Source organism: Myotis daubentonii, chromosome 5 (genome assembly GCF_963259705.1).
Source record: "Myotis daubentonii chromosome 5, mMyoDau2.1, whole genome shotgun sequence".
NCBI lineage: Eukaryota > Metazoa > Chordata > Mammalia > Chiroptera > Vespertilionidae > Myotis > Myotis daubentonii.
The window spans coordinates 55,826,993-55,852,933 of NC_081844.1; the positions used below are offsets into that span (position 1 = coordinate 55,826,993).

The 25,941-nt window shown below is 36.6% G+C and overlaps 1 protein-coding gene across 10 annotated transcripts in view; it reads left to right on the forward strand.

The window, feature by feature from the left end:
- LRBA (LPS responsive beige-like anchor protein) overlaps nucleotides 1-25,941 on the forward strand; it is a 593,124-nt gene that overhangs the window by 446,373 nt on the left and 120,810 nt on the right. For all 10 annotated transcript variants that reach the window (XM_059697845.1, XM_059697843.1, XM_059697844.1 and 7 more), the window contains 3 exons: nucleotides 3,483-3,623; nucleotides 4,607-4,726; nucleotides 25,048-25,200. In XM_059697845.1, coding sequence (XP_059553828.1) covers nucleotides 3,483-3,623; nucleotides 4,607-4,726; nucleotides 25,048-25,200 — 414 coding nt within the window. The remainder of the gene's footprint in view (nucleotides 1-3,482; nucleotides 3,624-4,606; nucleotides 4,727-25,047; nucleotides 25,201-25,941) is intronic.

The window sequence follows — 25,941 nt, forward strand, 5'->3', positions numbered from 1 at the left end:
TAATTTGCTATGTGGTAGGCACTGAGCTGGGCACTTTACAAGCAGTATTTTTGTTATCCTAATAATTAGAAAAATTGCTTCTCAAAAAAGGTAGTAAGGTATTTTAATTGTAATATTCTTAAAAACCTGACTTAGGAAGTTTTTTTCAAACATCTGATTCTAAAAGGTATCGTTACTATATCTCAAACGTAATACTTATACTCTACCACAGTTGGCAGTTTTGCTATTTGTTGCTATTTCTACATTTTTAAGAGTTTTAGTGCTCTATTTTCTTTGTCTTGGTTTACTATAATCCAAGTTACTTCCATTTTCTTAAATGTAATGTTTGTGTTGGTAGTCCTTATACTTTAATTTTTAAATCATATTATTTCAAGGTTCTTTTATTATTTTGTAGATTTAAAAAATCTTATATAACTCTTTTTGTTAGTTTCATGTAGTGTTTATAATTTTTTTATATTCTAGGGTTATTTATGTTTATGTCATTAGGAACTTGAATTATACCGCTCTAATCAATTCTTATTTTTTGTTGATTTTTTTTTTCAGGAAGTTGTTATTTAAAATGACCAATATTTTTGCTCTTTTCCTTTAATCAATTTGCTGATTTTAAAAAATCTTTAGCCAAGATTTACAGTTGAATTGTACAAAGAGCTCCCTATAGGATGATAGTGCTCCACATTTTTCTGAATTGTACTCTATTGATACTCGTTATATACTGTATAAGAGTAGCTCTCAGCACTTAATTTTATTTCTTTTGTAGAAATAAACATCTTGAAATGCTGATTTAGACAATGTTTTAAAAGTGCTATGATGCACTTTGGTATGTGACAGACTCTTGCTTAGTTAAATGTTTTGCTGCATTATAACATAGTTGGATTCAGCTCATCTTTTAAAGCAATTGTCAGAAAAATATGGGCCAGCATGGTAGAATGTATTAGCTCAATACATTGTCTCCATTTTATTATGAAGCTGCTGAGGAAGCTGTGATATACAGCACTGTCATTACAGATCTATTGTTAAGACGGTTCCACAGCCTTCTTTGTACCACCATTAATTTATAGCAGTAAACAATATGTAGCCTTCCAACTGCAGCAAAGCAGAATCTTTTAATGAGGTGGATGTTATTACCACAATAAATCAGTGCTTTCGCGTAATGTATAATTCAATGTGTGTATTCCCACTGTAACTTCTCTGAGTAAGCTGATAGTGTATCATTGTCATTGCACAGCTCCACTGGTTTTTTTTTTTTTTTTTTAACCTTCTTTTATTTGGGGACTTCTTTTTTATATGCTTGCAAATAAATGTGGTGTGTCTTGATAGCTGTCCTGGAGCAGGCTTCAGAAACCAACTGTAACAATAACAGCTAGAATCAATACTGTGGGTTCTACCTATATGGATCTCTGCGCAATGCCTTTTTTTTTAGATGCTAGTGAAATCAATCTTAATTGGTTTTAGCATTATATTCAAGAAACGTGATTCTATAACTATTGATTTTGGAGGTGCACTCATTTGGAGAGTAATAAAAATAGGAGCAGATAAAGTGAATACTTAATATGCTGCAGAACCATACAAAAGGAGCATTGATTCTATTTTTAATTCACATAATTTGTCTTCGAATGGTTTTATTTCTTTTTTCCTTTTGCATAGCTCAGTCTTTAGGGACAACAACTAAAATTCATTTAAAGGCATTCAAAATGGGTTCTGTAACAAAGATTTCTTGGAGTCAGTTTCATTCTTAACTGGCATAAATTTAGTAAATCAGATATGATTCTTTTGCGCAGAAACTAATGCTTTAAAAGGTGGCATTTTAACTTAGTATACTGTATACTGATTTAAAATACTAATCAGCTAAAGACTTAAAAAATTGCTTGTAACATAAAACAGTCGCTTAAAATACAGTGTGGATTAGAATCTTTTGAAGCTATTGAAAGAGAATGGTACTAAAAATAAATAGAAGCTTTGAAAAAAATAGTTAACTTATAAAAGATAGCTAAACTGATGATTTAAAAATGTTGCTTAAAATCCTATATTAACATGAAAAACAGTTTAAAAACTAATTTAACATTGCTTTGTATTCAATAGAATCTTTCTGAATACATCTATTTTTAAACTAATATCAAAATTTATTTTAATATTTCCCCCGTTAATAATCAGATATTTTCTTTCTCTTATAAATGAATGACTAATTCATAGGTCTTCATTAAAGAAAGTGATTTGATTTAAAAAAATAAACAATAGGTGTTTTCTAAAGGTCAGAATGATTTATTAGAATGAATTGTTACTTAAAGCAATTGATCTTAACATCATTTCAGCCCTTAGACCCCTTTGAAAATCTTGAGACCACTATGTATATTTTTCTTAAGAAAATGTACATGTGCATAATCACACAAAATTTTGCATACTGTTTAGTGGAGTTCTTGTGTTCCCTGAATAACAGCAGCAGCAATAATAACAACATAAGCTAACATTTATAAAGCTTCTTATCTTATGCCAAGCAATGTGCTGGCTCATTACAGGCTATTATTTTATTCAAACTTTACTCCAGTTCTAAAGATAATCTCAAAAATAATAGGTAGCATTCATTAGATGTTGTCATGCATGGTTTGTAGGACTTTACCTATACTGATTCATTAATTTTTTTTCTTAATCCTCACCAAAGGATATGTTTTTTTGTTGATTTTGGTGAGAGAGGAAGGGGTCAGAGAGCTAGAGAAACATTGATTTGTTGCCTACTGCAAGTGTCCCAACTGGGGATTGAACCCTTTGGTATGTGCCCTGACCAGGAATTAAACCCACCACCTTTTGGTGCACAGGGCAACGCTCAAGCATTGTACTACCTGACCAGGGCTATACTGACTCATTTTATTTTCCAAAATAACCTTCTAACTTGGCCCTATTATAACTCCAGTAAGCCCCTTGTAATCTGTGTATGATTCTTTCTATGTGATGTATTTCTTATATTTCATGCAGGCATATTTTCCCCTTAAGTTCTGGTTTTACTCATACTGGTAGAAATTTCTACATTTAATCTCCTTGCTCACTCTAATTTTATTCCATCCTCTTTTCAGAACCTCTTATAAATTAATCCTCTAGCGTCAAGATTCTGTTTCTGGTTGTTGCTTCTAATTAACTAATTAGAATTTTATAGGTGCTTTCCAAAATATTATATAGCTAATATTTACTTCATGTAATTGTCTTTTTAAAAATGCTTTTTATGGGCTGATTAAAGACACTTATTCAACAGAAACTAGACTTATTGAGAAATGACAGGTTTCTCCATTCACTTATATGTGTATGTTTAACCTGTGTTGAAAATGTTTGTTTTTCCATCTACTGTCAGAATGTAGCAGTCTGTTTTAATTTAAATAATACACATAGTTTTTAATTCACTTTCATACTTGCTAATAGGACAACATTTTGAAGAGTCAAAGTGATAAACAACGCTTACATTTGTGTTCTTATTTGTTTTTCCTCCCCATTGGCAGCCAGTAGGAGCTTTGAATCCAAAAAGAGCAGCGTTCTTTGCAGAGCGTTATGAATCATGGGAAGATGATCAAGTTCCAAAGTTCCACTATGGTACTCATTACTCAACTGCAAGTTTTGTTCTTGCATGGCTGCTAAGAATAGTAAGTTCAATTTAAATAATAAACCTTGAATAAATAAATTCATGTTGTGGAGAATATGCAGTGATTAAAAATCATCATCATCTTTTTTGAATGCTAATTTTTTTTCAGTGATTAAGGTTCTAGTTGTATCTCTGTATTCCACTTGGTATGTATTACTGTAGAATTGCCTTAAAAATGTTTCACCTCTGTGTGAATTTTTCCCTTAAATTTGCCTCTTCAAATGGTAAATATCTTACCAGATTCTAGATTGTATCATAGATTATATTCAAATGTTGTTTTTTAAAATAAATACAATTTAATTAACATAGACATATATTCATATATTTTGGAATTTCATTCGCCCCAAATGGAATAAGGTATATTTGTAAGTTACACCAAGGCTACCTTGTATTGATAATATATTGGTTAAACAAGAAATATTTCTGTAAAATTGAAAGGTGATTCATCTACTAGAAAGTAATTTCTTTGGGAAAGCATTAGCAGCACATCATTAATTAAAGCTTGTTAGAAGGGTACAGGCAGACATAAATCCTAGAAGTAATTTATAGTGCTTAGCTAATTTTAAGCAGTTATCCACTAATATGTGTTTAAATGTTCTTTAACTAAGAGGAGGCTTTTAAATCTTCCAAACATTTTTCTTTTCTTAGTCATAAATTAAATATTGAGCCATAACAATAGGAAAATTACATATTGGACAATTTCCCTGTACTATGAAAAAAATACCATCTAATTTATGTCTGAATGTTATTAATAAATTGTTCTTGGAAAAAAGAGTGTTTAAAATATGTTGCACATGCCAAATTTTGGGAATAAGTCTTTGGAAAGAGAAGTAATTTGAGGACATTAATGTAATAATTTAGGTGTACTTCCCATTGGATGCCTATTACTAGCTAATGTATATTAGTCATTAGAATATTTAGATGTAAAGATTTATAAAACCACATTTTTATGCATGATGGATTTTTTCAATTGCTTATTTTTAGGAACCCTTCACAACTTATTTCCTAAATTTGCAAGGAGGGAAATTTGATCATGCAGATCGAACTTTTTCATCAGTTTCCAGAGCTTGGCGAAACAGTCAGCGTGATACATCTGATATTAAGGTACAGAAACATTTCATTTCAACAATTATTGCCAGTGTGTCCCTTGTTGAATGAATGTGGGCAATTTTTCTCTTGCAGTACAGTCTTTTTACTGAAGATAAGCCTCAAAGAATGAAGTCTCAGTTAAGTGGCCAAGCACCACTGTACAGAATTTGTCTCTCGCCCTTCTGTGTCTGATCTCTGCCTGTCTCTATATCTGCCTGTCTGTCTCTTCTCTCGTCTCTTTCTTCATTTGTGGAATTGTTTTCTTCCTCCTCGCAGTCTTTTTTTTTTTTTTTTTTAAGGAAGTCTATTATGGATGTAAGGCAGCTTGCTCAATGGAATTCCAAATTCAACAACAAAAAAAGATATATAGTCAGAAATATACTATGAGGAAGATCTCAGACTTTTATTTTATTTCGTTTTATTTCAAAGATCCCCTGTCTCTATTCTTTTTTTTAATATATAATATATTTTTATTGATTTCAGAGAGGAAGGGAGAGACAGATAGAAACATCAGTGATGAGAGAGAATCATTAATTGGCTGCCTCCTGCACCCCTCACCCTTGGGATCGAGCCCACAACCTGGGTATATGGCCTGACCGGAAATCGAACCATGACCTTCTGGTTCATAGGTTGAAGCTCAACCACTGAGCCATGCCAGCCAACCCCCATGTCTCTATTCTTAAAATAATTATCTTTGACCTGCTTCTGGTTCTAAATGTATACCTGACCCTGTTTGTTATAGGATTGCATTATTTTGAGGAGAAATAAGAGTTCTCTTATCTATATGTTCACTACTGTAAGAGACCGAAAACTTTGCATAATTAGCTAATATAATCCTTCCCAGTCTTTTGCTTGTACCCTCAGAAGTACAGAATTTTATTTTCATAACAGTAATGTCTCTTTCAGTAAAGTGTCAATGTTAGATGCTGTTGAATATAATGAGATATGTCTATGGTTGTGAAGCTCCTTATAGTCTCATAAAAATAAAAGAATTATACATAGACTAGTGGCCTGGTGCATGAAATTCATGCATGGGGGGGTGTCCTTCAGCCCAGCCTGCACCCTCTCCAATCTGGGACCTCTCAGGGGATGTCGACTGCTGGTTTAGGCCCGATCTTGGCAGTCGGACATCCCTCTCGCAATCCGGGACCGCTGGCTCCTAACTGCTCACCTGTCTACCTGCCTGATTGCCCCTAACCACTCTGCCTGCTGGCCTGATCACCCCCAACTGCCCCCCCTTCTGGCCTGATCACCCCTAACTGACCCACCCCTGCTGGCCTGATCGCTCCCAACCGCCCCCCACCCCGCCAGCCTACTTGCCCCCAACTGCCCCCCTGCCGGCCAGCTTGCCCCCAACTGCCACCCCCTGCCAGCCTGATCACCCCTAACTTCCCCCCCTGCCAGCCTTCTCGCCTCCACCTACGCCCCCCCCCACCAGCCTACTCACCCCTAACTGCACCCCCCCCTTGCCAGCCTGCTCACCCCCAACTGCCCCCCCATGCCAGCCTAATTGCCCTCTACTGTCTCCCTCACCCCCACCCTTCCCACCCCCCACCAGCCTGATCACCCCTAACCTGCTTCTGCCTCGGCCATGCCACCATGTCTTTGTCCGGAAGGATGTCTGGAATGTCTCCCAGTCTAATTAGCATATTACCCTTTTATTAGTATAGACTATTATACTATATTTTAGAAAATGACAAGTACCCTATGAGATATATTGGGGTTCAAAAGAGAAGTTATATTACTAATGTTTATGTTACTAAAAAGTACTTAAAAGTTCAATATGATGATAATTATATTTTACTTTTTAGGTGTGGTACTTTACAGTCTGTAAAATGTATTCACATGCTTTGTCTTGTTTAGAGTATTTTATTGCTTATATCACAGATATTTTAGTAAAGATTTTGTCATATGCAGAATAATCATAGATATTGGGATATCTGTAGAATTTTTTGATATCACTAATAATGTAGTATGTAATACTCTTGCAATTATATATCATACTCTTTAAGAATCATCAGAAGATCATTTTGAAATGTATGTTAGATAACAGTAAATGAGAATAACAGATTTAATAGTTGTTATTGATTTCTACTTCTAATCTCAAATTAATTACTTAACTCTTTTGAGAAGTAGTCGGAGATATAGACATATGAAAACATCAATAAGTCTGACTTTTTATTAGTTTGAAGAATTAAGAATTTTTAAAAGATTTAAAAGTCTTTCATTTACTAATTAGCATCTAATAACCACATTTTTAGATTCAATGCTAGTAGCGTAAACAAAAACAAAATCATGAATTTGAAAATTATTTTTTTCCTGCTTTATAACAGAAAGATAGTGGATATCGTCAGCTGTCTCCCTCTCTCAGTGTTAGGTTTCCTGCTTAAAGCTTCATTGGACAGAAGGTGGCATATGATAGATCCTTGTAGTTTTATTGTCTCTTTTTCTAAATCTCAGTCTTTTTTCTCAAAATTCTTTAATTAGCAGAGCACATGGTTCCATTTTCTCTAACAGTTCTCTTAACATACCCCACCTGTAAAAATAATAAACTTGTGCAAAACAGCTACAACATTTTTTAAAAAAAGCACTCATGAACTTCTTTACTTTTCTCCTTCCTTATTTTGCTCATTATTTTTGTTTATTCACAAATAATAAGAAATTACATCCTTCTTGCTTTCCTTTGAATGACCCATCAGACTTGAATAAAACAGACCACTTACTAGACCATACTAGACCAGGGGTGGGCAAACTTTTTGACTCAAGGGCCACAATGGGTTCTTAAACTGGACTGGAAGGCCGGAACAAAAGCATGGATGGAGTGTTTGTGTGAACTAATATAAATTCAAAGTAAACATCATTACATAAAAGGGTACGGTCTTTTTTTTTTTAGTTTTACTCATTTCAAACGGGCCGGATCCGGCCCGCGGGCTGTAGTTTGCCCACGGCTGATACTAGACTGTTAGTTCTTGCTATAGTGCTACTGCCTTTCTAGCTTTCTAGCAGTGTTCATATAGGACATCTATATGAAAAAGTGGAGAGCATGGGAAAAGTTGAATTTAAAATTCCAAGTGTCAGGTTAATTGGAGCCTGGTTGGAAGTATAGCTTCATCTTAACTACCATTTCATTGTGTTCAGAGGCACAGAAATTTTCTTCATTACTAACTTTACTGAAACTTACTTGCCCTTCTAACCAATATGAATATTCTCCTTTTCTTTTTTTTACCATAAAACATCTGTAGGTTAAGTAGCATATTATTGATAAATTACCCCATTTTCTATATTGATAACCAGCAAATTTGGGTTCTACAGCTTATGTTTACATAGGCTGTTAAAGAACCACCTTTCAGTCGCTCCTTCTAAAACTAAGGACGGATATAATCATACCTTTTATTTTAATCTTGCCTCTTTAAAAGTGTGACATTTTAACATGGTAGAAAGCATGTTTAAATTATTATAATACATTGTGTAAGAATAAACGTATAAAAAGCACATTTAAATCACTCTAACAGCGTAAACATTTTATTGAGATATAATGTATTTTAGATGGAATTATATTAATTATAGTCTGATCTTTATTTGTATTGTCTTGGAGTTTCTAGAAACACTGAGAAAAATATTGCACAGTAGAGAGGGGATAGTGAAATATGGGGGTGGGTGGTGGGAATCAATTTATTGAGTGGATTCTAAATCATTACCTTGATTGATTAATCCTATCTAATAAAAGAGAAGCATGGTAATTAGCTGTACCTCCGCAACCCTTCCCATTGGCTAATCAGGGAAATATGCAAATTAACTGCCAGCCAAAATGGCAGCTGGCAGCCAGGCAGCTGGAAGCGAACATGAGGCTTGCTTGCTTCAGTGACACGGAGGACTCCAACGTTCCCCTCCTGCCGCTGCAGGCCTCTGAGCTTGCAGTTTGAAACATTGTTACAAATATAGAAGCTAACCAAAATCCCAGAAACCTGCTTTCAGCCAGCCGGGATCTCAGAGCTGGAGTTGAAACAGTGTTTCGATTATAGAACCCAAACAAACCAGATACCTGCTTTCAGCAGCCGAGGCCTAAGAGCTGGAGCCAAGCCTCAGAGCTAAAGCTGGCCCAGAATAAAAAAAAAAAAAAAGTAAAAAAGGAGCGGCTGGGAGCTTCAGTCACCCGCCAGCCTGAAAACAGCCCTCAGCCCCTCACCCAGACTGGCCAGGCACCCCAGTGGGGACCCCCACCCTGAAGGGTGTGTGACCAGCTGCAAACAGCCATGATCCCCTCACCCAGGCTGGTCAGGCACCCCAGTGGGGACCCCCACCCTGATCCAGGACACCCTTCAGGGCAAACCAGCCGGCCCCCACCCGTGCACCAGGCCTCTAACCCATATAGTAAAAGGGTAATATGCCTCCCAGCACCGGGATCAGCGGAGCCGCAAGGCCTCCTGGCACCAGGATCAGCGTGACAGGGGGCAGAGCCCAAACCCCCTGATCGCCCTGCAGCTCTGTGTGTGACAGTGGGCGGGGCCATAACCTCCCTATCTGCCCTGCTCTGTTCGTGACAGGGGAAGGCACCCCAACCCCCTGATCAGCCCTGCTCTGTGCCTGATAGGGGGGAGCTCCCCAACCCCCTGATCGCCCTGCGGCTCTGTGTGTGACAGGCTGCAGCGCCCCAACCCACTGATTGGCCCTGCTCTGTGTGTGACAGCTTGCGGCACCCCAAACCCACCCCCCCCTCCGCGGGCCCTGCTCTGTGTGTGACGGGGTAGGGCCATAACCTCCCCATCGGCCCTGCCCTGAGTGTGACAGGGTGCGGCAACCCAAACCCATGATCCGCCCTGCTCTTTGTGTGACAGGGGGCGGTGCCCCAACTCCCCTATCGGCCCTACTTTGTGAGTGACAGGGGGGAGCTCCTCAACCCCCTGATGGGCCCTGCTGTGTGCGTGACAGGAGGGAGCTCCCCAGCCCCCTGATGGGCCCTGCTCTGTGAGTGACAGGGGGGAGCTCCCCAACCCCCTGATGGGCCCTGCTCTGTTCGTGACAGGGTGGAGCTCCCCAACCCCCTTATGGGCCCTGCTCTGTTCGTGACAGGGTAAGGAGCCCCAACCCCCCTGATGGGCCCTGTTCTGTGTGTGACAGGGGGCAGCGCCCCAACCCCCGGATTGGCCCTGCTCTGTGCATGACAAGGTGGCGCCGCAACCTCCCCGTCGACCCTGCATTGAGTGTGACGGGGGCGGTGCCCCAACCCCCCAATCGGCCCTACCCTGAGTATGACTGAGGGTGGCATCACAACCTCCCGATCGCCCTGCTCTGTGTATGACTGGGGCCCGCGCCCCAACTCCCCAATCGGCCCTGCTCTGAGCCCGACCAGGGTCTGCCCCTAGGGATTGGGCCTGCCCTCTGCTACCCGGGAGCAGGCCTAAGCCAGTAGGTCGTTATCTCCCGAGGGGTCCCAGACTGCGAGAGGGCACAGGCCGGGCTGAGGGGCCCCCCTCTCCCCTGAGTGCACAAATTTTTGTGCACCGGGCCTCTAGTATAATATATGCTCTAATGGTATTTTAAAATATGAAATTTTATGAACAGAAGATTTATTTAAATTAATTTTTTCAGAAAATAATAATATAACATTTCTAATACTTAACTTTTTTTGTTTCGTTAATCCTCACCAGAGGATATTTTTTCCATTGAGTTTTAGAGACAGTGAAGGGGAGGGAGGAGGAGAGAGAGAGAGAGAAAGCACGCGCGCAAGAGGAACATCAATGTGAGAGAGGCACATCGACTGGTTACCTCCCACAGGTGTCCTGACCAGGGCTGGGGATCGAACCTGAAACCAAGGTATGTGCCCTTGACTGGGAATCAAATCCATGATCCTTTGGTACATGGGCCAATGCTATAACCACTGAGAAAGATAGCCAGGGCAGCTTTTTTTTGTTTGTTTATTTGTTTCTTTGTTTGTTTTTTGTTGCTAAAGGGGGGAACTGGCACTTTAATATCTTAGAATCCCTGTTTTTTTGCATCCTGCTAATACTGAGAGAATAATTTTTCTAAAAAGTAAAGTTTATTCCTATGAAGTAAAGGTAAAAATATGCATTCTTTTTATTTCAGAGAAGAGAGAGACTTTATTAGATTTAACTAAAAGCAGTCTTTCATTTTTAGCATGACTTACTGTTTAAAGTTTTGGGGATCATTTGTATTTTTGTGCATTCTTCATGGTTCCATTTAAGATATGACCCTCAATGGTGCTTTTTATTCTGCTTGGTAAACAGTTGAGAAGCATTGCTCAGTTCTCTAAGTAGGCTTACTCCATTGTCCAAATGAAATATAATGCAAACCACATAGACAATCTTAAATTTTCTTTTTTTTTCTTTTGACCTGCCACTCTCCCTGTTGCTTCCTAAGAGATTTCCACGGGGAGCCCGGGTTTGGGACTGGAACGTAGCACAACCGCCTTAGCTTTCCACACGGGACCCAAGCAGGGGCCTGTGGCTGTGGGGTTGCCTTTTGGCAAACCACCTGCCAAGTGGCCTGCCCATCACCCTGCCCCTCTCCCTCCCCCCATTTTCACAATCGGCCCAAAGCTGAGCTGGGGACAGCACGTGGAGTCCACTGGGCCGTTCTCCCCATTTTGGTGCGTGTTTGAAATGGTCCAAAATGAGATCTTTTCCGAGGCTCTTCCTCCGGCCCCGGGAAGATTTCACCATCACTTTGCTCTGGCTGCCCTGCTGTGTGAAGGGGTCAGCTTGCCAGCATTCCTTAGCCGTGGAACCTTTCCTCACTGCCCGGTGAGTCCATGCCGTCATGCGACTTGCCAAAGCGATCTGCTAGGATTTTCATCCCCCTCAGTTGCAGGCTCCGCTGGGCCTCCTGCAGGAGGCAACCAATCAATGTGCTTCTCTCATATCGATGTTCCTCTCTGTCTTTCCCTCTCTCTTCCACTCTCCCTGTGGCGAGCCAACATGGCCATGGCATACTCAGCCCCACGCTGGGTGCCATATGTGCTGTGCCAGCTCAGCCAGGTTCGGTGAGCCTGAGGGCGAGTAGTGAAGGATTGAAAAAAGACAGACAAGAGAAGAAAGCTGGGTCTGGGTGGGATGCTGCCCTCTCTGATGGAGAGCTAGCGACAGTGCCCTTAAATTTTCTTAAAGTCACATTTTAAAAAGAAAAAAAAAGCATGTAAATTTTAATAATATATTTAACCTGATATATCCAAAGTACTATTATCTCAACATATAACCAATGTGAAATTTATAAATTAGATACTTTGCATCCTTTTTTTCACACTGTCTTTGAGATCAGGTGTATATCTTATATTTATACTATGTAAATATAACCACATTTCAAATATTTACTATCCACTTGCAGCTGGTGGCTGCTGTATTGGGCAGTGAAGACTTGGGGCATTGTTTCAGAATCACACCAAGGAATCACTTTTTGCTTGTGGAAAGATAGATGCCTTCATCCGTTTGTAAAACAATTTTCCTGCTGTTGTATTTCATCTATATATATAAAAGCTTAAGAGATCATTATAAAAGCGTTCAGTTGACCAGTTGCTATGATGCGCACTAACCACCAGGGGGCAGATGCTCAAAGCAGGAGCTGCCCCTTGGTGGTCAGTACGCTCCCACAGCCAACCTCCCGTGGCTGGTTAACCTCCCGCAACCCCTCCCCCTGAACTGGGCTAGATGACCCTGATGGGCTCCCATCACCAGCCAGGCCGAGGGACCCCACCCATGCATGAATTCGTGCACTGGGCCTTTAGTCTAAATATAAACTGACAGGTAGTAGATATAATAGGTAGTCTTGAGGACTGGCGTAGAAAGTGCTAAAATTGGGTTGGAGAATCATCACTGTGATAAATAGTAATATTTAATTCCAACCAGGCTCTCTGTTTTAAGTCTTAAAAACTAACTTAACTTTAGAAACTGAGGTGCAGAATAGATTACTGTCTTCAGCTTGAACCATTATGACTAAATTTTGTAGAACAAACCACAGACTAATAAAACTTAAATGAATTTCATGACACAATAACATCTAAATATTAGGCAAATCTCTAAGCTTTTCTAGGCAGAATTCTCATTTCAGGTACCTTTAGTGTCAATAAATTAAATCTAATGATTAAATACAAATGGACTTACTGCCGTTTAAACCCTTTTTCATCTCTCCTGTGGAATGATTAACAGTCAGGCTTGGAGAGTGGAAGGAGTCATAACTGTCACCAAGGTTCATTATTTTTGAAAGGGGGCAGTAATAAATGCATCTAAAGGGGAGATTGTTGGAGACTCATATTTCTCCAGAAGCTAAGAATTTAGTACAATAATTTATTACTAAAATAACCTTTGCTAAAAATAAAATTAGAGTGAAAAGTTAGACAGAATCTTGAGATAGCATTTAATATTTAAATTTTAATTTTGTTTATACACTATCAGGCCCTGGTTGATATAGCACCAAATAAAACATAGCCATGCCTTGGTTGAACATTTGCACCAGAGCAGATACTGATATTAAAACCGTCTCCGCCTTTCTGTGTAATAAGGACTCTGTAGGCTCATAGGTACAGCATCTGAAACCGAGAGGAGGGAGAGGAAAGATGAAAATTGGGCTTTAAATGCTTTGGTAAAGAGGTTACTTCATCCTGAGGGCAAGAGGAAGACATTGGATGGGTGGAAGCAGAGGAGATATGAACTGAGAGATCACTGTGATTGGTGTTTAAATATGAATTATGCTGTGAGCAAGAGCGAAAGCAGTTTAAAAGCTGTTAAAAGAATTAGGCCAAAGGCAGTGGAAGCTTAAACTTAGTAGTGATAATGGTACTACTAGAGAACTGTGTAAGAATTTAAGACATATTTAGGAGGTTAGAATTGTTAGGATTTGGAGACTGATTTGTCTTGCCAGATGAGAGAGAAATAGAAATTTAATTTGACCTGGGCATATGTATAGAGAACACAGAAGAGCAAGTTTGTTAGGGCACAGGTATCTAGCTTCCTGTCTTCATAGAGAAAACTTCCTATGACAGGTGAATTAAAATCCTCCAAACACATTTAGTTAAGCCAGCATTTATTGATTATTTATTATATGCAATATAAAGTAGAGAGCACTTAGGGTTAAAAAGTTAAGATAAACGTAGTTCTTTACTTCACATATCTCCAGGTGAGAAAGACAGGTATACATAAAACTATTTTTGATATAAATAAGGCAGTGATAAGTGCTATAAATAGATAAGAACAAAATGAAATTAATTCTGACAGGGGAGAAGGGGTTGTGGATGACTTCATAGGATATGTGATATTTGAGTTGTATTTTAAAGGATGCAAGGGAGTTTTAACAAACCTCCTAAATTTATGTCTTTACTTTGGACATTTCTTCTGATATCTGACTCTCTCCTTGACATCTTTATTTCAACATGTAAAATGTATCTCAGACTTAACACATTAAAACCAAATTCCTGATCTTTATTCCTTCAAACCTGCTCTTCTCACAGTCCTCCCCGTCTTAGTAAATGATTTTCCAGATGAGAGTAAAAGCTAAAGTCATTACCAAGTAAGATCCTATACTGCCTCCTCTCCCCTCCAGAATCCTTTTACCTGTTGGCCTCTCATTATACTGTTTGCCCCTTCCTAATTCAGGCCTAGCTCAACAGGACCTCCTTGGTATTCTTCAGATACTCCAGGTATCTTCCCACCTTGGGGCCCTTGCTTTTACTTTTACTTTCACTTGAAAATTCCTCCAGAAATTCTTAATGGATTTATTTCTTCACCCCTTTGGAGATTTTGCTCAAATATCACCTTTGAGAAAAGGCCTTGTCTGTCGTCTCTATTCAAAGTTACATTATCAATGACACCCTGTGCACGTTTACTCACTTCCCAATTTGATTTTTCTTCATATCACCCACCATCTCATATGCATATATTTATTTGTTTGTTTATTATGTCTTACCCTACTGGAACATTAGTTCACCAAGCAAGAATTCCGAACTGTTTTGCTCATTGGTTTTTTCCTAAAGCTAAAAATAGTGCCTGGAACATAGTAGGCACTAAATTAAATATTTATTAAATGGATGCTTTGATGAAGTGTAGAAGAATATTTTAAGCAAGGAAAATAACATTAATTAAAATTAGGGAAAATGCTTTGCACCTTGGGGAATGCTTTATTGGTCTGCTAATTGGTCTTATGTACTTTGATGTATAGAAAACATAAAACGAGACATACTGAAAGACAGTTGTGGCCTAATATGAAGACTTTGATAATATTCTAAAGATATTTAGCTTAGTTCTATAGGCCAGTTAAGCAAATTTTTTCTGTAAACAGACAGATAATAACTTTTTCGATTTGAAGTCTATGCAGTCTCCCACTATAGACACAGACAGTATGTAAACAAATGAGTATGAATGCTTTCCAATAAAATTTTATTTATAAAAATAGGTGGCACGTCACTTTGGGCCCATGGGCTGTCATTTCCCGTCCCCTGCTGGTAACTGGCTCCTGTATAAAAGAAAGCACTGTGGACCAAGTGTGGAAAATAGGTCCAGGGATTGGGGAAAGAGGATGAGAGCTTGAGGTAGGGAGAAATGTCAGGAGGCCATTCCAGTCAGGTAAAAAGAAAGATGTTAAAACACATTGCGGAAGGATCATGAGAATTCTCGTATTTTCATATTACACAGTGTTCTACCAAGTATCATACTTTAAAAAAAATATTAGCTTGCAAGAACATATAATAACCTCAAAATGCAATGGGTATTTAATTTTAAGGTGTGCCTTTAACATTTATAGAAAACCGTTTTTGTACTCGTTCAATAAAAACTTATCTGGCCACTGGGTAAAGCTAGCAATTAAACGACTGGTCTGCAATGTGTTAAGTTCCTCAACTAGCTAACGGGATGAATTCAAGAGACAGGTTAAAAATAATTCTCCAGGACACGGCATTTGGTTGACTTCCCACTACTTTATTGAAACCAGTCTTGTCAGTCATTGAGGATGAACAATTTCCCTGTTGTCCAATGCGCATTGTCAGTTCTCATCTACTTGATCTGTCAGCATTATTGACACAATTATTTGATCTGTTTTCCTTGTAGCAGTTCTTTCACTTGGTTTCTTAAATAAGGATCCATCCTCTCCTAGCTACCTTTTTTAAAAAAAATAGATATTTTTTATTGATTTCAGACAGGAAGGGAGAGAAAGATAGAAACATCAATGATGAGAGAGAATCATTGATCGGCTGCCTCCTGCACACCCCCCTACTGGGGGTCAAGCCTGCAACCCGGGCATGTGCCCTTGATTGGAATCAAACCCTGGACCTTTAAGTTCGCAGGCTGATGCTCTATCCACTTAGTCAAACCAGGTAGGATTCCTAGCTACCTTTTTATCCCTTTCCTAAGTCTACTGGGTTATCTTGTTTTCAGACCCTAAATCACTGGAGTACCTTATGGCTTAGTCTTTGAATCTCTTCTGCATGAACACTCACTCCCTAGTGATTGCCCCTTATCTCTTCCTGAATTCTAGATTTATACATCTAACTCAGGCATTTTTTTTAATGCCCTCAAATGTCCTCTCTTCCCTCAGTGTTTGCCATCTCACTAAAAGACAGTACCATGTACTGAGTTTGCTCAGGCCTTTAGAAAGCTTAGAGTCTTTGGCTCCTCCCTTTCATACACTCACCACTGCCTAGCTTTTCACCCTTCAGAATATATACAGAATCTGACTGGTTATCACCACATCCATCCCTAGGGCTGTTTCCCACGTGGTGATTTCTCTATAGGGCACAAAAAGAATAATCTTCTTGTATTATAAATCAGGTCATATTCCTCTGGTAAATCCTATGATGGCTCATCTAATAGAACCAAACTCAGGTTCTTACTTTAGCCTTGAGACCCCATATATCTGGTTGCCTCTCAGATTCTTCCTCCACTGCAGCCTCGTTGCAACTTGCCTTCGTTGTTGTTCCTCTTCAAAAATGCCAAGTGCACTCCTGTTTGAGTGGCATTGCATAAAATGTTCTCTATGCTTGAGCCACTTTGCCTAGAAGTCACCTCCCCAGAGTGGACTTACACTGACCTCCCTCTCTAAAATCATTCTCTATACCCTTACCGTGTTTTATTGTTTACACAGTACTTTCACTCTTTGACATGATACACATATAGTGGTTTATTTATTTTATGTCTCCATCACTAAGGGTCTATGAAAGTGAAGACGTTTTAATTTTATCCACTTTATAACCTCGGCGTTTAGAACATGCCTTGCAATTAGTTAGAAATCAGCAAATATTGGTTGAATGAAATGAACGAATGAGTACATTTAAAGATGTCCAAAAAAGTGAAGTCAGTGAAAGAGCCTGGGAAAAAGAGAGAAGGCATTTGTGGAGAAAGACGAGCATGGCCACCCTAGTCAGAAGGGCACAGCAAACCCAAGTGGGTATGTGTTCCACATGGAATAGGCTACTGACAGCCCATATTTTAGGAAGGGGTTTTCTGGCCACAAGAAAACGGAATGCTGTCATCTGCTGACCAAGAAAGATAGAGTTTTTACTGTTATCACTTTACAAAAGAATTCCATATGGACATCTTGTCACTGGCCATATCTTGGATATTCAATTTAAAAACCTATCTAATAATTCATTATGGATTGTTAGTGATGAATATAGAATTTATATTAAGTTATGAAATTGGTAAGGTCAGTAGAGCATATTTAATACTTATAATTAAGTAAATGGAATGCATTTAAATCCTGATATTTTTAAATATTTTAAATAAATACCCATCAGTAATATTATAATAATTAGTTTTAGCTTTAAAAATCAACCCTTAAAAGTTTTAAGTGCACACGTGTTTGTTAAGGACTACAAAATGGATATGATCATAGAATAGTTTTATTTGTGTCTTGTGAGATTTGTAAAACATGAGACCTTTGACTTGCCCTCTTCTACCTCCAAAATCCCAGGGGTCTGTAATTTGAGTTAGCTTCCTTATCCCCTATGAGGACACTGCCTACCATAATACATTCCGTGGACGCTGATAGCATCAGCATTACAGTCATCTGTAAGTAAGTGTTTAGCTACAGTTAAATGTAATTGCTGAAAATATATTTCTTGATGCATTTGTTTAAAAAAAATACCTTAAACTTTGATGATTGGGTAGTTTTATTTTCTTAGTTGTTATCATTTATTCTTCCTGTTTTTCAGACATGCTAAAGGAAACTAAAATTAAACTCATCCTTGCCATATATCCCTTGGACATTTCTGGCTCGTGTACTCCCTTTCTTCTGCCTCCTCCCTCCCTTCCTTTCCCCTCTTCTCTTTCTCTCTATTGTTTATTTTTATCTTTTTTGCAAGTTTCTATTTTTCATCCTTCTCTCTCCCTTTCACACATCCACTTTAGAGTGTGCTCTAGCATTCTCAGCTCTCTCTTAGCAATGTAAAACACTTATACTAACTGAACTGTTTATCTGTTCATCCTTTTTTTATACATCACTTATGCATAACTTGCAGATTTATTAATTTAACCACATCTCTTTAATCTTTTTCTTTTTCATGTATCAGTAGGTTAAATGATGTGCATTAAGTCCTCACTTAAAGGTGACTTTAAGCAAAACATACAACAAAACCAATTTTGGCATAGGCTAATTGATATAAACAAGAGTTAAGCTCCCATGGTATCTCATCAACCAAAAAAAATTATCCAAGGACCTGCTGTACTATATTTTTAGCATTGAACTTTGTACATTTATGTCTACAATGAGTTATTTTGTTTTTCTTCTTTGATAAATATTACTTTAAACTTTTTATGCTAGGCAGGAAAAAAATATTTTAAGGCACTTAAAAATGTTTCCTGTCATCCTGAATTATAAAAATGTATGCACATCAGTATTGACTTGTTTTTTGACTGGTGACCAGAATATACTTTTGTTTAATTAAAAATTTAGACTATTCATTAATGTGTTCATAGACACTGATATTAACTCTTCTCACCTAAACTCATAGTAATATGTATGTACTTTACAACTTTTTCAGAAATAATTTAAGGTGGGCATTTAATTTATGTCTTCTCTTCCGGCAGCTACAGCATACCTGTTGTTTGCATTATGAATGATTATTCTCTCTTCCCAAGTTACAATTTCCTTGAACATAGGGGCCTGGAACAGCAAAAGTTTGAGTGAAAATGTCCAGTCCAAATATGGAAGTGAAAAATGTGTTGAAAGCAGGAGAGAACTATAACATATTGAGGGTATTCATCATAACATGAGACAGGTTAAGCCATACTGTCTTTTATAATAAAAAATAATAAATTTGTTTTTAATGTGATAGTTATTTAGTAGCAATTATGAAGTCTCAAATATTTTTGTGCGAACATTAATTTTTACAAGTAAATTTTATTAAATGCCTGTAGAATGACATTCAGTGCTTTTATGAATGAGCATAATTCAGTGAATGTCCTATTGGCTTTAAGAATCAGGCAAGTTGAGTCTATAATTTGGGGTTTTTATCAAGGGTCATATTAATGATGCTAATAATAGTAGTAAGATCTTATGTGCATGTAGAGGTCTGTATTATCTCATGTTAGCCTCACAATAACCTTGTGTTTTAGAAATAGCAATTGAGGGGAGTCAGGGTCAGGAAAAATTGAATTAATTTAAGGGCATGTGACCAGTAATTTGAGTAGACAAGACTCAAACCCAATTATTGTCTTCACTATATTAGATTGAGATAGATTATCTATTATCTATTGGTTAGTAATTTATGATTTTTCTTTAATTTAATACATTAAAATTGAGTTTCTAATATCTGAAACCACACAGTATTTACAGGATTCTTCTAGAAGTGTTATGGATTATTTTTCCTTCTTCAATTTTAAAAATTTTTGTTATGTTTCTTTTACTAAACATACACACACACACACAAACACCCTGTAGTATTTTATCTGCTAAATAAGGAGAAACTAAATTTAAACATTAATTTGAAAACTTTCAGATATGCAGTTTATTTAAAATAACTTCTAGGTATAATTCCACTCTAAGTTTTTAAAAAGACTTTTCGTTTGTGGGCTAACAAAATACTTGAAAGTTAAAATGTATCAGAGCATATACACTATTGTTTATAATATATTGTTCATTCACTTTTTTGTTATTTTTAATTTTTTTCTTTGATAAAATATATTCTTTTCCAGTGGTGAAAATCTAAAATTTTGCTTTCACATTTTTATTACTATCAATGTCCCAAAAGCAGTGTATATTAAATTAGTTACCTTGCTATCATGCTGATATTTGAGTTGCAAGGATTTCATATTTTAATAAGAATAAAATAAAAATTTAATTTTAGCTGTGATGTAGCATCTTTATTTTTCTTTTGATTATATTGTTTCTTTGGGTTAGTAGATTATATTTGTCACAGGTGCCCAGGCATTATTGAAGTAATGATTTTAGTTCAGTTGACAAAATTGGTGACTGTTAGCAGGAGAATCATACAGCCTCTCTGAAGAGGCTATTCACATCAGTGGGGATCCTACCTTAATACAGAAAACTAAAGCATATGTGTGGTCACAACCAATCCTTGTCATTATGCCGTGAAAGCCTTGGGATTTGTGATCAAAGCAATGGGCTTATCCTGAACTGTGGTATAACCTTTCGTTGAACCTTTCAAATTTTTATTTTAGGAGATGATACAATACATTTTGACCATGTTACCTGCCTCTAAGACCCATCTGCCTAATTAAGTGATAGAGATTAAAATCATTGTCAGCAAGTCAGGAGAAAATGTGAATTGTAAATATCTCTGTCTTCTGTCAGTGTTGTTTACTTATCATTTTCTACTGATGTTTTAAAGAATTGCTGAACATGTGTTTTTTATCCAGAGCTGAATGTTCTGTTCTGATGAATATAAAACATACTTCACTTTGTAAGTATACATTAGAAGTCTTAGAAAGACTTAATCTTTGACTCTGTTACTAAATTTCATCTGTCAAAGGAGATAATTTTAAAACACTAATATTTGGTAATAGTGAGTCATGTTTCTTAGAAAGATGCATTCAGGATTAAGATGAAATTCTGCTGTATAACTTGAATGTCATTGTCATGCATATTGCCTATATATTTTTTGTCTATGTCTGTGTACCTCAGTTGAATTCAGCATGTTTATTTTACATTAAGAGGATATTCAACCCCATCAACTAATTTATTCATGCAGATTTCCTTATAATGAGGTTGTAATATGTTTTAAGCATATATGCTCACTGTTTTACTTAATTTTGTGCTTATTTAATGATGTCTTTTATACTATTTCTTTATCTTCAGCATTTCTCTTGGAAACATCCTATTTTAAATTCATGTTCATTTTTTAAATTCCCTTATGGGAAAAAAAAATTTCTTATGGAGAATAAGCTGAACTTTGTAGCCTGGTATTCAGGCTTTCCACACTTTGACCCTACCTATGTCTCCAACTTATTTCCTACTTTGTTTATGTGGTCCTCTCTAAACCAATGAAATACTTCTTCATTGATCACTGGACACCATCATACGCATGTTTTAATGATCACTGTACCTCTTTTAAAATATTCCCCTTGTCAGAACTGTTCTAGTTTTTCCCCTCTGATTATTTATCATTGAGTTTAAATAATTTTTCAGTCATTCAGCCAACAGATTTTTACTGATTCGCTGTGTCAGATTCAGTATTTAAGGCTTTGGAGGTGTGTAGTGGTGAACGAGATATGTAAAGTCCTCAGTCTCATGGAGCCTTCAATTTAGAGGGAGATATAAGCAAACAATTACAATACAGTTTGACGAGTATTGTATTAGAGAAATACAATGTATTATGTTCTTTTCCCTAAGGCTTACTCTGACCATTCCAACTTTTAGACATCATTTTCTTTTTTGAATTTCTAGAGTGCCATTTGTTCCTATAACTAATTTCCTCTTAATGAATATACTCTTTCACTCTTTCTTAGCAATTTAAATGTGATCTGTAAGGGAGAAGACCCTAACAGATCCACATTCCAGACCCTACCATAGTTTTCCTCAAAGAGTAAAAACTAAATAAATGTGGGGGGTTTTCTGATAATGATATGTTACATTACCCTTTGTATCTACCCAAGGCTTAAGTAAAATATTTTAGCAGGAACTCCTTAAAAGTTTTATTTTTTTAATAAAACCAACACATTCTATTTCTATTTTTGCCCATACTTAGTTCTTTTTACCATTTTGTTTCCTAGAAATAATTATCATTGAATACATTGGTAGCTTTTTATCATTGAAATATATATAAATTCACAACCACCAGTTCAGGTATATAAGACATGTTCCAATTTGAATTTAAATCTTTTTCAAAGTATCTATATAGAAATTCATTCTACAGCATTAAAGGAGTAGGGCAGGAGCCTCTTTTTTCCAAGACAAATGAGATTTGGGCGTATGTGGTCCACATCTTAATTCCTTTCTGTCATATCCTCACTCTCTAAGGCACAGGTTTTTTTGGAAGACAACTCTGCTAATATACCAAGCTTGGATTAAGAAATATTTGCTGATGCCAAAAATCCTGGGACCAAGGGACTAGCTTCCCTTATGTGTACACTCATATGGTCACCACATATATTTCAACAGTTTGTTTCCCATGCAAGGGTTCTTGACTGAAGGGAAGAAGAGGAACAGAAATCCAGTACTCCACTTACCCAACCTGAGTTCCCTTGGGGCTGCATTAGCCCAGAAGGCTTGCCTTTTTCTAGTTCATACAGAGACCCCAAATGAGCAAGTGGTGACCCCCATCACAACTCTGCATCCCCTGGGTTCCAGCCTAACTTAATCCTTCTCCTTTTGCTCAGGCTGAAAGAAAGCTGATTACAGATTTGCCTCCCTAATCTTGGGGATATCTTCTCTCTCTTCTTTGGCTTCTGTCTTTTTAAAAACACTAACCTTGACACTACTTGTCCTGGACACCTTACATAATCTGCTTGTTTAGAATTTCACAAAAGAGAAAAAGAGGGTGTCTTCAGGTATATGTGGTACCTAGAAACTTGAGTTTAAATATCATTTTTCAGTCATTCAGTCAACAGATTTTACTGATTCGCTGTGTCTCCTCTTCCCTTCCCTCTGCTCTGGACCATGCAGAAGTTCTGATTCCTCTATTGAAATGGGTGGACATGGGGGTCAGAGGTCATATTAAGAGGCCAAAACAAATATTAATAAATTTCAAGTGAAATGTTAAGCTTAATTTTTAATTAATAAGATTTAAAATTTTTAAATATATTTTGCAAAATTTATAGGATATCTTCAGTAGGAAACCTCAAATAAAATCTGTGGTAATTATGGAAATTGATGAGTTACTATTTCCCTCCTTTCATGTTAGAAATTATATAACTGAAAAGTTAACATGGTCCATTAAGACTTAAAAGTGCTTTTCTTCATATCATCTGTGAAAATTTTCGTATTTGTTTTATGTCTGTATTTGCTCCATTTAATTTCTAGTTAAGTAAACTTAAATTTAGTATGCCAAGAAGCACAACCTCCTCCATTTGTTAGTGTTTGGGGGTGGGGGTGGGATTAGTGGGTATTATTGAAATGGGAAGAATAAGTAATTCATTAAGCCAAAATACTGCTTTTGTTTTTTAATACACAAGGTAGGCATAGCCATCTTTCTTATTGTAGAAGTAGCTCAAGTAATAGGGAATAAAAAGTAAGACATTTTGGTAAGTTTGTCTAAGTTGAAATATATTGAATGCATACTTGAGCAAATTATTAATAGTTATAAAGTGGCTTACCTTCATATTTAAATAAATAATGATAGCATATTTTAAAATTTCTTCCTGGTTTGATGAATTTTATTAAATAATAAATGCTATATGTGTAGTATATATACATCTTACATGTATGTACTATATCTATTTTTTTCAGGAGAACGTCTATGTCATGAGAGAATGAAAAGTTTATGTTTGCTTTTTAAAATAACTTAGAATAAAGGTCAAACACATTTTAAATGATTAGCATTGTGGATACTGTAGATCCATGTCATTTGCTGATTAAGAACACAGGTTTTACAGATACACAAGTCTTAATCTAAGTTCTAAATATGTCATAAAACTGCTGTGTAAATTTGAGCACAATTACTTAACCTCTTTGACCCTTAATTCATTTTTAAAATGGAGATCCTACCTTACTTTGTATAGTTATTGTGAAGATTAAATGTAGTAAGTTTTATTAAGAGTTTATTTTAGTACCTGACCCATCTCATGCAACAAATGTTAGCTCAAACAAGTTGACTGTAGCTTTCCATTGCATAAAATAACACTCATATGCCTCTCCTCCTTTTGTCAATTAGACTTGCATGCATCATTTTTGGAATTGAGAATCTTAAAATTTGGGGGTGGCTGTTTTATCTTTTCATTTATGGTGAAATTTTAACAGGGTTCTTACTTTTTAAAAATTGCTTAGTTTAAATGTTTTTAAGTCCAATGACCAGGTGGTTGTCAGGCATTTGGAGGACAAGCTCATTTCTACCATGCATAGTTAATTACTGTGCTTGTAAACAAAGGATGTACAACTCACAGTCAAACAACATTTCACATGGGTGATGGAGGTGATAATAGCTTAATTCCTGCTGAATCTTTTTCCTTTGCTCTGGCAAGTTCATACTGACCTTGTCCTAAATCTGATGACCTCCCTATTTTACTCAACTGTTTGGAAAGCCTGGCCTGCCATAGCTAGCCCTGAGGGGTATCTGAAAGACCACTGAGTCACTGACCCATGTCAGGACTGTATTTCAAGTCTGATCTTTAGGACCTCAGAACTAGTTATACATGGGGCTTATTAAAAACCCAACTGGCTTCATTTCTCTGCTTATTAAATATCCTATTAAACTCATATTTAGTTTACCCAGTTTCTTATGTAGGTCATTTTCTAGACTAATTATAAATTTTGATTTTTTTAAACCAGTATTAGTGCCTTAAAACTAAATCTGAATGTCTTGAAATATGAGCAGAATATACTGTTAAAACATAAAAGTGTAATAAATACCTTACTAGTTAATGAAGGGCTCAAGGCAGTGGCCAAAATTCCATATATCTCAAAATATCTAGTTTAAGTTGTTATTGACATAGTGTGTTAATCTCTTTTTATATCTTGTCAAACCTCAAATATTAATTACTCAAATATTGGTATTTAAGAATTTTGAGGTTATTTGTCCTGAAGGAAAGCATAGAACCAATCAGTAAGATGTTATTTAAATTTGGTTTCTACACTAATAGAAACTTTGTGATAGGGCTGTAGTATGAAAAGAGAAAAACATTTATTTTGTTTTCCTTCACAATAGGAAGTAACTAGGACCTTTTATGAATATCTAGTCAGTATTCTGTAATTTATAATATGACATTGTCTTTTATTTTATATAGGAGTTGATCCCTGAATTTTATTATCTCCCTGAGATGTTTGTCAACTTCAATGATTATAATCTTGGAGTGATGGATGATGGGACAGTAGTGTCTGATGTTGAACTTCCTCCTTGGGCCAAAACCTCAGAAGAATTTGTTCGCATAAACAGATTGGTAAGATAATAATCATCTACTCTGTCTGTCATTAGCCTTTCTTTTCTCAAAGTATCTTTCATGTGTTGGTATAATCATTAACCCTTGATCTTCTGGACAAAACTGGAGATGATGGAATAACTGAGAGTGACATAATAGTTCATGAATCTTCATATAAACTTGATAAAATTTTATTGATGTGAAAGGTATAATGGTTTTCTTTTATTGTCTTATACAGAATTTAGGCTACTTTTATATGTATGTGATAATTCAAAATTATAAGCCTAAGTTGTAAGTTAAACTGCTTTTTCCCATGTGGATTTCTGGTACCAGCAGAACATAATTCTGTGTTCCAGTTTAGGAGGCCATTGCACATTTTGATAATGGGAATGATATTCAAATTATATCCTGTCTCTGTCTTTTGAAGAAATTCTTCATGTAATATTTAGAATATAAATGCTTAAGAGCACAGTAATTATTGTGCTTATAAACAATTCCTTAGAATCTTCTCTAGTGGACTCTAATGTCCTATCATATGGGTTAGCTGTTTTTAAAAAAAGTAATACGACTTTCCTCTTTGCCTTTAATTTTCATAAAAGTTTAGAAGCAGGGAGCTTTAAACTTAGTGTTTAAAAGTAATATTTTATACTCCATATTAAATATGAAATCTAAATTACACTTAAACAAGGAAAATTATTGCATTCTAGTTTTCTAGGTGGCATTTCTTATTTTTTATGCCAACAATTATATTTTAATCCTATC